This window comes from Pecten maximus, chromosome 15 (assembly GCF_902652985.1).
Source record: "Pecten maximus chromosome 15, xPecMax1.1, whole genome shotgun sequence".
In the NCBI taxonomy this organism is placed as follows: Eukaryota; Metazoa; Mollusca; class Bivalvia; order Pectinida; family Pectinidae; genus Pecten; species Pecten maximus.
In genome coordinates, this window is record NC_047029.1 from 23045436 (window position 1) to 23060390 (window position 14955).

Consider the following 14955-nt stretch of genomic DNA (forward strand, 5'->3'; position numbering starts at 1 on the left):
AGTAAACTGTTTGTGATAATTTTTACTCCCTGTATTGATTTTTCCAAAGCCATAAAATGTGATCTCTGACTCTGTTATTTGGACAGATTATCAACAAAATCAAACCAGGTGTAGATTTTGCTGTTATGAAACTGCGGTATATTTATCAATCTTTAAGGGTTCGTGATGAGATATCTTGGACACAAATATTGAGCTACAAACAAATTGGAGACATGGTGACATTGATTCTTCTATCTACTATTAAAGTGGGGGTATTACAAGTGTCAGATACGAGAGATTTGGGGACAAAGTAATACAGAGTAGTTCTATTCTATCATTACATATCTCACTGGTAGGCTAACATACCATACACATGAACCTGTCCTCGTCTGTGAGGCGCTCCTTGGGTTTGCGATCTCTCTCATACTGTTTGTATGCCTTGACCTACAATAAAAAAACATTGACATAGATTCAAAACAGAAATACAACTTTCGTTATTTCATGATGAAGTTCTACAGTGAGATTTCTTAACATCATGCCCTTATAAAAGTGTTTATCTTTATAAACATTCTGATGAAATGGAAAAAGTTTTGGATATTTATGTCAATTTTACAACAAGTAGTCATATGAGGATGTTATGAGTATCCATACAAGTCAAAGTCATGATAAGGCAAGTGTCCTCCTGTACACATGTACAGGTCATATCTAAATACCATGACAAGTATTCAATTAAAAACAAGGTCAGATGAGTGACAGTTTATGTACAGTTATACTAATTTCTGAATAATCAAATCAAATACAGTAAACCGAAAGCATTATGATAGAATAGCTGGGAACAGAACAGACAATCTACGAGGTTAGTTTATATTTGCGTCGGTCTTTCAATCTGGGTAAATATACATAACATTACTTACCTCTTGTTCATTGGGCATAATGGTAAGTAAGATATCCACCAAATCTAGAGACAGTCGCTTCAGGTCAATACTACAAAACCACAAAATAATTCTACTAATTAGGAGAGAACATTATGGAGACAGTCGCTTCAGGTCAATACTACAAAACCACAAAATAATTCCACTAATTAGGAGAGAACATTATGGAGACAGTCGCTTCAGGTCAATACTACAAAACCACAAAATAATTCTACTAATTAGGAGAGATCATTATGGAGACAGTCGCTTCAGGTCAATACTACAAAACCACAAAATAATTCTACTAATTAGGAGAGATCATTATGGAGACAGTCGCTTCAGGTCAATACTACAAAATCACAAAATAATTCTACTAATTAGGAGAGATCATTATGGAGACAGTCGCTTCAGGTCAATACTACAAAACCACAAAATAATTCTACTAATTAGGAGAGAACATTATGGAGACAGTCGCTTCAGGTCAATACTACAAAATCACAGAATAATTCTACTAATTAGGAGAGAACATTATGGAGACAGTCGCTTCAGGTCAATACTACAAAACCACAAAATAATTCTACTAATTAGGAGAGATCATTATGGAGACAGTCGCTTCAGGTCAATACTACAAAATCACAAAATAATTCTACTAATTAGGAGAGAACATTATGGAGACAGTCGCTTCAGGTCAATACTACAAAATCACAAAATAATTCTACTAATTAGGAGAGAACATTATGGAGACAGTCGCTTCAGGTCAATACTACAAAATCACAAAATAATTCTACTAATTAGGAGAGAACATTATGGAGACAGTCGCTTCAGGTCAATACTACAAAATCACAGAATAATTCTACTAATTAGGAGAGAACATTATGGAGACAGTCGCTTCAGGTCAATACTACAAAATCACAAAATAATTCTACTAATTAGGAGAGAACATTATGGAGACAGTCGCTTCAGGTCAATACTACAAAATCACAAAATAATTCTACTAATTAGGAGAGAACATTATGGAGACAGTCGCTTCAGGTCAATACTACAAAATCACAAAATAATTCTACTAATTAGGAGAGAACATTATGGAGACAGTCGCTTCAGGTCAATACTACAAAATCACAAAATAATTCCACTAATTAGGAGAGAACATAATGTGTATGGATTTAGTTTTATCTCCTTATAAAGGTCCTCACTCTAATATGAATATAAAAGATTGTGAATGATTTGACTATTATTTCAGTTAGGTAATTGTGTGGTTGATTCCATTGTTAAGTTAGGGTAGTCTAAAACCTGTGTGGTTGATTCCACTGTTAAGTTAGGGTAATGTCTGTGTAAGTTTGGGTAATTTCTCTTAAAGTTAGGGTTATCTCCGAGATATTTAGATCTCTGAATACCTGTTTGTAAGTTAGGGTAATCCCCAATATTCTCTACGCACCTGTTGTTCTCTACTTACCTGTTGATCTTCTCTATTTACCTGTTGATTGAGATATTGAGATCTCTACGTACCTGTTGATTGAGATATTGAGATCTCTACGTACCTATTGATTGAGATTGCTATGTACCTGTTGATTGAGATCTCTACGTACCTGTTGATTGAGATCACTATGTACCTGTTGATTGAGATTGCTATGTACCTGTTGATTGAGATCTCTACGTACCTGTTGATTGACATATCTACGTACCTGTTGATTGAGATTATGTACCTGTTGATTGAGATCTCTACGTACCTGTTGATTGAGATGTTGAGATCTCAACATACCTGATGGTAATCTCTACATACCTGATAATATCTACGTACCTGTTGATCATTTCTACGTACCTGTTGATTGCTTTCATCACTTCATCGTTTGTCATTTCTATCTTCCTCCTCGTGATAGCTACAGAAGATGACAAGAACATTTTTGAAGAATGATGTAAAACAACAGACACAAATTAATAAACAAAATATGTTTTACGATTATATTTCATTTGTCAGAAGAAGTGTCACAGAAGTACTCTGTTCTATTGTCAAACTACCATGTCATAAATACCAAAAGACATGTGTAATAACACTATTGTGATGTCATAAATAAACCCTCTGGTTTTGGATACTTAGAATAATGAGGAAATAAATTTGAGATATTCACATATTTTCTCATAAAATGAGTCATGTTCTAAATAGCATCTTAACACTTGTGTGTCAGTATATGGAACTTATCAAACTTGTTCAAAAACTAATCACTCAAAGGCTTTTTACATTCCAAATTATTTAACTTGTTTCAAATTGGTTAAATTCAATTTACATTGACAAATGAACTGCATGTAATTTTTGTAACATACAGATATTATGTTATAACTTACCAACATTTCATAGCCAGTTTTTTGTAACATACAGATATTATGTTATAACTTACCAACATTGCGTAGCCCGTTTTTTGTAACATACAGATATTATGTTATAACTTACCAACATTGCGTAGCCTGTTTTTTGTAACATACAGATATTATGTTATAACTTACCAACATTGCATAGGTTGTTTTTTGTAACATACCGATATTATGTTCTAACTTACCAACATTGCATAGCCCGGTTTTTGTAACATACAGATATTATGTTATAACTTACCAACATTTCATAGCCAGTTTTTTGTAACATACAGATATTATGTTATAACTTACCAACATTGCGTAGCCCGTTTTTTGTAACATACAGATATCATGTTGTAACTTACCAACATTGCGTAGCCTGTTTTTTGTAACATACAGATATTATGTTATAACTTACCAACATTGCGTAGCCCGTTTTTTGTAACATACAGATATTATTTTGTAACTTACCAACATTGCGTAGCCTGTTTTTTGTAACATACAGATATTATGTTATAACTTACCAACATTGCGTAGCCCGTTTTTTGTAACATACAGATATTATTTTGTAACTTACCAACACTGCGTAGCCCGTTTTTTGTAACATACAGATATTATGTTATAACTTACCAACATTGCGTAGCCTGTTGGGTTCTAAAAGACTGATGCTCTCTGGTTTGCGTAGTTTCTTGAGTAGTTTAGGAGTACCATCGTCGTCTCCTCTCAATGGGCCAGTACTGAGTCGGAACATCTCCTCAAACTCATTAAAGTCTATTACCTGATAATCAAAACAGAAAATGTCTCCCACTTTTAATATCAATTCTGCAATCATGAGATTATACTAGATCATTAATAATAGGAATGACTATTAAGGCAAAACAAGTTTGGCATATCTTGTTAGATGTGAAATAAGGCAAGATTTTTAATATGTCTACTGTAATGTGGAATTAGACTGGATTTTTAACATGTCTGCTGGTATATGAAATTAGAGTGGAATTTTAACATGTCTGCTATGATGTCTTAAAACATCTATCCCAGATAACATGTTACCACTTATTTTTCACTATTTAATTAACAGTCTTACGTGGTAGAGTTTTTCATCATCCAGATCGGCAAATACTGTGCCTTTGACCTGTTGAGGTTTGAGAGGAGTCCAGTTGAGGATGGGCAGTCTGTACTTGGTCTGAATTTTCTTTTTTATTGTCATTGCTACAAAAACAAAATTAATGCAATGCATCTCAAGTTTACCTGAAATTGTCCCATTAAAATAAATTATAAATTTTACTCGTGTCTGAATATGAAATTTTCTTGTCAGGTGATATTTCAGCAGCAGAAAAGATTTTTATACATTTAAATCAGAAGTAAAGCAATGATACGATATCTTAACTTTACTTATTTGTGACCTCAATAAAATATGCATTTTTTAACCGTTTATTTGAATGTTTAATCAATCAGTGACTCCATTGTGTATAAGAATGTTGTTAACAGTCAAAACTTACCCGACACAGATGGTCCAGAAGAAGGTCCTGGTGGGGGTGGGGGTGCTGGTGGTCCTCGCCCTGGGGCTGGAGGTGCCGGGGGTGGGGGAGGTGGAGGGGGTGGTGGCATGGGTGCAGCAGGGGCGGGGGGAGGAGGAGGAGGAGGGAAGTTGGCCATCGGTGCACTGGCAGCAGCAGCACCTACACCTGTAACAACAAAATAACAATATTACCTACATCTGTAATTATAAAATAACAATATTACCTACATCTGTAATTATAAAATAATAATATTACCTACATCTGTAATTATAAAATAATAATATTACCTACATCTGTAATTATAAAATAACAATATTACCTACATCTGTAATTATAAAATGATAATATTACCTACATCTGTAATTATAAAATGATAATATTACCTACATCTGTAATTATAAAATAACAATATTACCTACATCTGTAATTATAAAATAACAATATTACCTACATCTGTAATTATAAAATAATAATATTACCTACATCTGTAATTATAAAATGATAATATTACCTACATCTGTAATTATAAAATGATAATATTACCTACATCTGTAATTATAAAATAATAATATTACCTACATGGCCTACATCTGTAATTATAAAATAATAATATTACCTACATCTGTAATTATAAAATCTCTCTTTACCAGAAAACAATATTATTTCTTACACCTGTGATTATGAATTAATCACAAAACTATACAGTCCTAATAATCAAAATTTTTAAAATATCTTTTTTTCTCTCTCAAATTTAGACCTTTATTAATTGTGGAGCCAACAGAAACATCAACAGAGTTTCAATATCTATTACCATGTAGCCAACAGAATGATTTCAATTTAATGAAAGTTGGTTGGAATGCTTTGTTGTGAACGATGACCAAATATACAATGTTATATACTCATTATCTAGATTGCCAACAATGGCAGGTGTAGTCTACCATCACACAAGTATAGGTGCTTAAAATACGTCTTAATAAATACAAGCCTGACCAAGTGTAGACTACGCCGATTGTAGTCACGCACGGCCGAACATCGCATTCAGGACGAGGTGACATAAACACCTTCGCTTAGAGAAGTCAGCTCATCATGTACATTCACAACAGTTTTAAACATTTCTGTCTCAGAAATACAACACATGTCTTGCATTCAAATTTGTTAGATCACTGTGTGACAGCAGTTAGGGCCAAATTTATACTAATGTTTCAAATACATTTCAGTTTAAGCCTTCTGATAATGTGATGAGATTTAAACTCACCTGAAGGGAGCGTCTGTTTAATTTGCTCAATCTCCTGGAGTTTGGCCTCTAGTATACTCTGTCTCTTTCTTGATTCCTCATCCTTTTCATTCACAACTTGTCGTAAAGAGTTCATTTCTATCTCTTGTTTTGATAAATAATCTCGCAGCTCGTCAATATCTTGATTTGCATCCGATAACTGTTTCTCCAGTTCCACTGCAAGACAAATATAGTTACTTAGATAAAAATGGCTTCCCAAGTGGACAAAATCGTATGGAGCAGTCAGATTACTTATGACTTTGATCAACAACCTTCAGCTTCAATTATGTTCATACTGTTAAACTCTATTTCTCTTTATTGATAGAAAGTCAAAACATATGCAAGAAATTTTTGAATTAATTAATTTCTAACAGAATGTTTTCCTTGTAAATTGTGACTTTCACCCCTGTGTGCTTGGTTTCTCTAAGTTTCCATTTTCTTAATTTTTGGACTTTTTATTCAAATGTTATTTTTCAAAATCACCTTACACAAAGCGCAAAAAAAAAAGTCTATTTCAATACAGTAATCAATCAATCAAATTCATCTATTTCTTCAAGGCAGGCAGCAAAATCTTGTCTGACCAGAGCATCAAATGCAATACCTGTTTTAGACATAGCTTCCTCTTCAATTTCTTGAAGTCTTTCATGTGCCTAAAATTAAGAAAAAATAATAACAATTACTGTATAATAAAAAAAAAATCTGAACAGTGATCTTATGAGGCTCCACTATGACACTCCTTTTACATAGGTGAATATTTGTCTTATTTAAATACTGATGTCCTTGATGTAGGTTATGTTATATGAAAATTAAATTTGTGTATAATTTGATTTTCTCCAAAAACTTTCTACAACATGTCAAATTAAAAAGAAACATTCAATCATAACGATTACAATGTATAGAACGATGGACATCGATGCATCAGTACATTAAGATATTGATCAATGCATAAAAGAGGATCCACGTATGTCTTTGTCTCACAAGGAGATTCTGATATTTTATTAGTGTCTCGGACAGAGCGAGATATTCATAATTTAGATTTTGCATTTTTTGTCCTAAAATTATGATTTACATGGGCATCTACTTAATATTTGCAGTGTACAATGTATGTTCACAACATTAAATATTTCCAGTGTATGATTTATTTAAAAACGTTAACTGAGTGTTGTATGAGACTAACGTGTGACAGTTCATCTTCCAGATCCTCGGCACGCTCCAGCGCTTCCGTCTTGGTCTCCGAGTCCTCCAGTAGTTGTTGTACATCTATCATATTGTCCAGGTAAGCATGTACCTGTACCGACAGTCGGTCACTCTCAGTGTGTCGCAGTTTCTGAATAATAAAATGTCATATTAATTTAAAATCAATTATTATAGTATTTATCTCTAAGCCTAAGTCTTTCTTCAGGGTTTTATTCCACCATACAAGTTTTCACTCTCAATAGCACAGTTTCTAAATAATAATAATGTTGTCATATTAATTTACAATAATCAATATTCAAAAATTTAAACCATATTAGCCTTACTCATGACATGTGGAGTTTCAATTGCTTCTAACGATTTAATAGAATTATTTTATCTCTATTTGAAATGAGGCATGGCTCTAGCAGATTGGAACTTAAATAAATATATGTATGTGAAGCCTGTGTAAAATATCCTGCTTTCTTTGGTTGGATTATCTACCTTCAACTCAATTTTAAAATCCATTATTCTAAATAATTTTCAACTCAGTTTTAAAATCCATTATTCTAAATAATTTTCAACTCAGTTTTAAAATCCATTATTCTAAATAACCTTCAACTCAATTTTAAAATCCATTATTCTAAAAAATGCTTACAAAATATTTTCAGTTATTCTTATATCTAACATAAAACAAATGTAATTTTCTATGATTAAAGGGAAGTAATTCTTTCAGAAATCATCAAATTAAAATCCCACTCAAGAAAACAAACATCAGGAGTATAACCATTAACCCAAAGTTAAACCGAGAGCGGAGTCTGGAAAATAATGTTTTCAATGGACAGGCAAAATTTGAATGGCATAAAAAATCAACCTAATGTAATTCTGTAAAATACATCACATTATTATAACACGACTTCTGCTTACCATGAGATAGTCGTCCAGGCCAATCTGGGTGAACTCGTACTGTAGGTGTACACGAAAGTTCATGTTCTCCACCGAATGAACTACAATATTTACAAACTGCATACACGCCACCTGTAAACAAAAAGACTCAACTTATTCAAAACATACATGTGATCACTCTGAACTTATACCATTTTTATTAGAGGTCACTTGTGTTCATTGTGAACCTCTACAAAGAGGTCACTGATGTTCATTGTGAACCTCTATAAATAGGTCACTTGTGTTCATTGTATACCTCTATAAAGAGGTCACTTGTGTTCATTGTGTACCTCTATAAATAGGTCACTGATGTTCATTGTGAACCTCTATAAATAGGTCACTTGTGTTCATTGTATACCTCTATAAAGAGGTCACTTGTGTTCATTGTATACCTCTATAAAGAGGTCACTTGTGTTCATTGTATACCTCTATAAAGAGGTCACTTGTGTTCATTGTATACATCTATAAAGAGGTCACTTGTGTTCATTGTATACATCTATAAAGAGGTCACTTGTGTTCATTGTATACCTCTACAAAGAGGTCACTTGTGTTCATTGTGAACCTCTTTAAAAAGGTCACTTGTGTTCATTGTGTACCTCTATAGAGGCCACTTATGTTCATTGTATACCTCTATAAAGAGGTCACTTGTGCTAAGACAACTTTCACTGTATCCTATAATAAAGATTTAATAGTGAGTGATAAAGTGAACTAAAACACACTTTATCAGATCCTTTAACAGTATTGTTTACGGGACAATTAAATTTTCAGTTCAAAGTATTATGCATTGTCATTGCTGTAATGGTATCAGGATACATTTTTCTAAAGGATGAATAGTTTTGACAAATTTAGACAATATTACTTCATTGAATCAGTGCTATTTGACAATATTGTCACTGCCTTACCATAAAATCAATATGAAACTCTTCAAAATTCCTAAAATAATCCATCAGCGTCTCGAACCTGTGTCTCTCCCCACACACCTAAAACAGAACAGAGTCAACATGTCAGTAATGTTTAGTGATCACATCATGATTTATGTCCAATACTTGTAGGAGTATAGCTGACCATTGATAACTAGAAATATGCAACCACCCCTACTTTCATGGAAATGGAGTTAACCATAAGAAAGTCCAAAACATGTCAAAATTTGAAGAACAAAAGTCCAGTTTGATTGTTGTTGTTTGATTTTTATTGAACTTTCATACAAAACATCAGTATCCTTAAACTTATTTTCAATGTAACCGCTGGACTGATAGACCTCATTTCATTCCTGTAAAGATTTCCTTTGGCAGACATGAAATATTTCATTCAACCCAGGGAGCTATATGTGGTTGTTGGATGGAGAACTGATAGGAACTTTTAACTAGAATAAAGGCTGCCCACCCCCCAAACATCAAAACATTTTCACTTTAGTTATTTGGCTGTGATCTGACCACAGAGATGCATGTTGTGCAGGGCCATCATTATTTGATTATTTAACACCTAAACCTAATTAGATTCCTTCATCTGTTATACCAGCTAATGCTTACCTCCTTAAAATTATCAAATGCTGACAAGATAATCTCGTGTCCCCCGCTCACCAGACACACCGCTGCTAGCAGCTCTAGAACCAGTGCCTTTGTTCTGTAGCAGAAACCATTAGTAAGACATCAGTAACTCATTAAAACTTAAAGGCAGAAAATATCTCATCAGTAACTCATTTAAACTTACAGCAGAAAATATCTCATCAGTAACTCATTAAAACTTAATGTAGAAAATATCTCATCAGTAACTCATTAAAACTTAATGTAGAAAATATCTCATCAGTAACTCATTAAAACTTAATGCAGAAAATAAAATTCATCAGTAACTCATTAAAAATTAAGACAGAAAATATCTCATCAGTAACTCATTAAAACTTAATGTAGAAAATATCTCATCAGTAACTCATTAAAACTTAATGTAGAAAATATCTCATCAGTAACTCATTAAAACTTAATGCAGAAAATATAATTCATCAGTAACTCATTAAAAATTAAGACAGAAAATACAATTCATCAGTAACTCATTAAAGATAAGGCAAAAAATATTTCATTAGCAATTCATTAAAACTCAAGACAGAAAAAACTTTGTCATTAATTCATAAAAACTTAAGACAGAAAGCAGAATTCATCAGTAACTCATAAAAACTTTTCTTTTCTATTTTGTCATTTTTTGTTTTTTTCGTCACAATTCTGTTATTTTACTCTCATAATCGTTATTCTCAAAAGTGTAAGGTGCAACCTTAGCTTACTGTAACGTAGAGACTTTGGTGGTTGTGACTGAGTGTTACTGAGTTTTTACAAACCTGAGACTTCTGTGGTTCAGACTGAGTGCTATACAGTTGATCGCATGTTTATGGGCTATCACCAAATTAAAGCCGTACTGCAACAGAAAAAGTTTGGCATAAGAGCAACTTTCTTTATCTTTTATATATTTTTTTTCTTTCTTTTTTTTTCAATTTGAAAGTTCAAATATTCTGGAACCTAGTTTTTACTGTAGAAATGATAGAGAAAATCCATAAATGGAGACAAACTGATATTATAAGATCAATAAAGATATTTTTTAGGAGAAAATATGATCAAGCCGCAGACAGCATTGGAAATAAACTTGGAGCTTACATTACATGCATATAGATTTCAGTATACTATAATAATGTAGCTCTTCGAAATCAAACTCATTAACATCACAAATTAAAAATCTCTGGAGTGGGTTTGGGTTAGAATTGTTTAATATCCTTTTAACATCTAAGGAAAGTCTTGTATGAGACTATTCTATACTTACAGTTAATATTCATACTTAGTCAAACCAACAAACAGAATACTTCGAAAGATTTATATATAGAAACAAGTTCCGTACAGTACCTGATGGTTCATGATGGCTCGTAGACACATGATACACACATGGACATCATCGCGGGCCTCGCCCATATTTAGTTTCGAGGACTTGAGCATCCCCCGAGGAGAGCCGATGGTGTTGGACCGCTTAAGTCGACGAACAGGACTTTTAGCAAGGCCATCCAGACTGGCACTCTTCTCCTTCGTTAGCAGTTGTTCCCTCCTACAAAAGGCCAGTTTTTCTGTTACCCACTGTGTTTATCTCATAATAACCCCATGCCTGGTAATAAGCCCATCCATGTCACTGATAAAATGTTCTAATTCATATTTCATTTGTGTTTTAGTGGAATTTATTTAGGACAGTGTGTGGGTGACAATAGTATGTCTGAGGACTACTACAACACGACGACTCACCTCATCATGACCTGTGTAAAGGACAGATAATCTACCAGTACGTCCAAACCTTGGTTGTCTTCATTGAGAAACTCTCGAACCCATCTGTAAAATACATGTACAATCATCAAATAATCATTATAGAAAAGACCAAATAACCTAACTGAATAAACTTACCATATATTTTCAATTAATAACAAGATCACAAAGTCATACTAATCCCCAAATCAATGTTGACGGGGGTGGATGGTTTAAAACGATTTAGCTAGAGTTATGTTTTTTACATGCAAAAACCATCATAAAATCAGCAAAATTCATAAATTTTATATTTTCTGTCAATACCATGATGAGTAAATGTCTTATTTTGACAGCAAAAAAATATATTTACTTTTCATACACCGTGATATGCTGGAAAAGACCTCAAGGTATGGTCACAACTTTTTTATTTACAGAAATAAATGACCTTGACCTTTGTATGACATTCAGACCTGAAAAGTACTCCAATACATGTCATACTGCATCATGAAACCATGAAAGACGGTACAAAAAACATCTTTTTGTTTACATGTTGAAACCATCACTGTTTTTTTTATTTGCAATCTTCAAAATAAATCGGACTAAAATTGACCATGTTCTTGATAGAAATCAACATTTCTTTGAAAGTATAAAGCCAGCTTTTTTGGTTAAGTAAAATAAAATGTCATCATTTTCACTGAGATTGATGCAGTTATAGAACATTAAGAACACAAGTTAATTGTTCTGCGGCAGCGATGTATTCTCTGCGACTCACTCAATGTGGTTGGTACGAAGAGAAATCTCCAGGTCTCTCAGCACCTGTGTGGAAGTGTTGTCCCCCATCATCTTCCTCTTCTGAAAATAACCGTAAAACTCATGTGAAGGAGCTGAAACTTAATATCAATTCATGGGTACCTCATATAGAGGTCAGGGAAATGAGCTCAATTATGAACTTACAAAAGATTTGTTTTAATGCTCTAGCTGACAGTACAAAATAAACGTAATAATAAATCAATATATCAATACTTTTCCTGTATTGTGAACAGTCATTACCAGAATCAGTTTATCAACATTTCCCCTCCAAAAGAAAATTGTAAGTTCAAACTGCAAGAATGTTTATTGTGTCAAAAAGGGAGATAACCAAATGAAATTAACTGTATATTGTTGATACACCAAAAGTCAACTATATATATCTAGATCAGTTTTTTTTTAATTTTTTTAAAGCTTAGGACGGACAAACAATGAAGAAAGAAGCTATATATATGCCCTGGGTCCATAAGTAGGGAGACTAATAATTTTGACCATTTACATATTGACGAAGGTTTATATACAAGTATCATAATGTACAGAAATGTGGTAGGGTTTACTGTTTTACCAGGTATATTGAATTGTATATCTCACAGACATTAATACATTTTTGACTACACAAAACAAAATAAAATTTATTCTGAGTTTCCAAATATAGCATGCAAACATAATTTTCTTTATTTTGATTCAATTATTCAGTAAATTATATCATTCTTGTAAACAATACCAAATTTGATTGAATCTTTTACAGAATATTCAGACATGCTTTTTTATCTTTATAAACTAAAAGATTATTCACCATTAAAAAACTGACACCTACGTTTCCACATTTACATTTCCAAGCGCAATACCAGAATGACGACATATAAACATTCAGATAACATGTACAGATGTACCCGAATAACATATAAACATTAACAGGATAACAGCCGTACCAGAATGATGACATAAATTATATTTACAGGATTACAGCCGTACCAGAAAGACAAACATTTACAGGATTACAGCCGTACCAGAATGATGACACATAAACTTTTACAGGACTACAGCCATACCAGAATGACACATAAACATTTACAGGATTACAGCCATACCATAAATGACGACATAAACATTTACAGGATTACAGCCGCACCAGAACGATGACATATAAACATTTACAGGATTACAGTCGTACCAGAATGACGACATATAAACATTTACAGGATTACAGCCATACCAGAATGATGACATATAAACATTTACAGGATAACAGTGGTACCAGAATGACGACATATAAACATTTACAGGATTACAGCCATACCAGAATGACGACATAAACATTTACAGGATTACAGCCGTACCAGAATGATGACATAAACATTTACAGGATAACAGTCGTACCAGAATGACATAAACATTTACAGGATTACAGCCGTACCGGAATGACGACATAAACATTTACAGGATTACAGCCGTACCAGAATGATGACATAAACATTTACAGGATAACAGTCGTACCAGAATGATGACATAAACATTTACAGGACTACAGCCGCACCAGAATGACGACACATAAACATTTACAGGATTACAGTCGTACCAGAACGATGACACATACACATTTACAGGATTACAGCCATACCGGAACGATGACATATAAACATTTACAAATAACAGCCGTACCGGAATGATGAAATATAAACATTTACAGGATAAGTCGTACCAGAATGACGACACATAAACATTTACAGGATTACAGTCGTACCAGAACGATGACACATAAACATTTACAGGATAACAGCCATACCGGAACGATGACATATAAACATTTACAAATAACAGCCGTACCGGAATGATGAAATATAAACATTTACAGGATAAGTCGTACCAGAATGATGACACATAAACATTTACAGGATAACAGCTGTACCAGAATGACAAACATTTACAGGATTACAGCCATACCAGAATGACGACATATAAACATTTACAGGATTACAGCCGTACCAGAAAGACAAACATTTACAGCCGTACCAGAATGATGACATATAAACATTTACAGGATAACAGTCATACCAGAATGACGACATAAACATTTACAGGACTTCAGCCGTACCAGAATGACGACATATAAACATTTACAGGATTACAGCAGTACCAGAATGATGACATAAACATTTACAGGATAACAGTCGTACCAGAATGACGACATATAAACATTTACAGGATTACAGCAGTACCAGAATGACGACATAAACATTTACAGGATAACAGTCGTACCAGAATGACGACATATAAACATTTACAGGATTACAGCCGTACCAGAATGACGACATATAAACATTTACAGGATAACAGTCGTACCAGAATGACGACATATAAACATTTACAGGATTACAGCCGTACCAGAATGATGACATATAAACATTTACAGGATAACCGCTGTACCAGAATGACGACATAAACATTTACAGGATAACAGCGGTACCAGAATGACGAAACATAAACATTTACAGGATAACAGCAGTACCAGAATGACGACATAAACATTTACAGGATAACAGTCGTACCAGAATGATGACACATAAACATTTACAGGATAACAGCCATACCGGAACGATGACATATAAACATTTACAAATAACAGCCGTACCGGAATGATGACATATAAACATTTACAGGATAACAACATTGTTTAATTGATGATTTATGCTTTGACAATAAAAGCAAATCTGCTAACTACTTTCGTCATGCAT

General features: G+C 33.3%; 1 protein-coding gene across 2 annotated transcripts in view; it reads right to left on the minus strand.

The window, feature by feature from the left end:
- LOC117344299 (formin-like protein) overlaps window positions 1-14955 on the minus strand; it is a 51725-nt gene that overhangs the window by 16354 nt on the left and 20416 nt on the right. For both annotated transcript variants that reach the window (XM_033907004.1, XM_033907003.1), the window contains 16 exons: window positions 12186-12265; window positions 11417-11500; window positions 11030-11225; window positions 10474-10550; window positions 9677-9770; window positions 9050-9127; window positions 8130-8240; window positions 7207-7356; window positions 6631-6679; window positions 6012-6206; window positions 4736-4921; window positions 4321-4445; window positions 3867-4014; window positions 2710-2767; window positions 894-963; window positions 346-423 (listed from right to left, as the gene is read on the minus strand). In XM_033907004.1, the coding sequence (XP_033762895.1) occupies window positions 346-423; window positions 894-963; window positions 2710-2767; window positions 3867-4014; window positions 4321-4445; window positions 4736-4921; window positions 6012-6206; window positions 6631-6679; window positions 7207-7356; window positions 8130-8240; window positions 9050-9127; window positions 9677-9770; window positions 10474-10550; window positions 11030-11225; window positions 11417-11500; window positions 12186-12265 (1779 nt within the window). The remainder of the gene's footprint in view (window positions 1-345; window positions 424-893; window positions 964-2709; window positions 2768-3866; window positions 4015-4320; window positions 4446-4735; window positions 4922-6011; window positions 6207-6630; window positions 6680-7206; window positions 7357-8129; window positions 8241-9049; window positions 9128-9676; window positions 9771-10473; window positions 10551-11029; window positions 11226-11416; window positions 11501-12185; window positions 12266-14955) is intronic.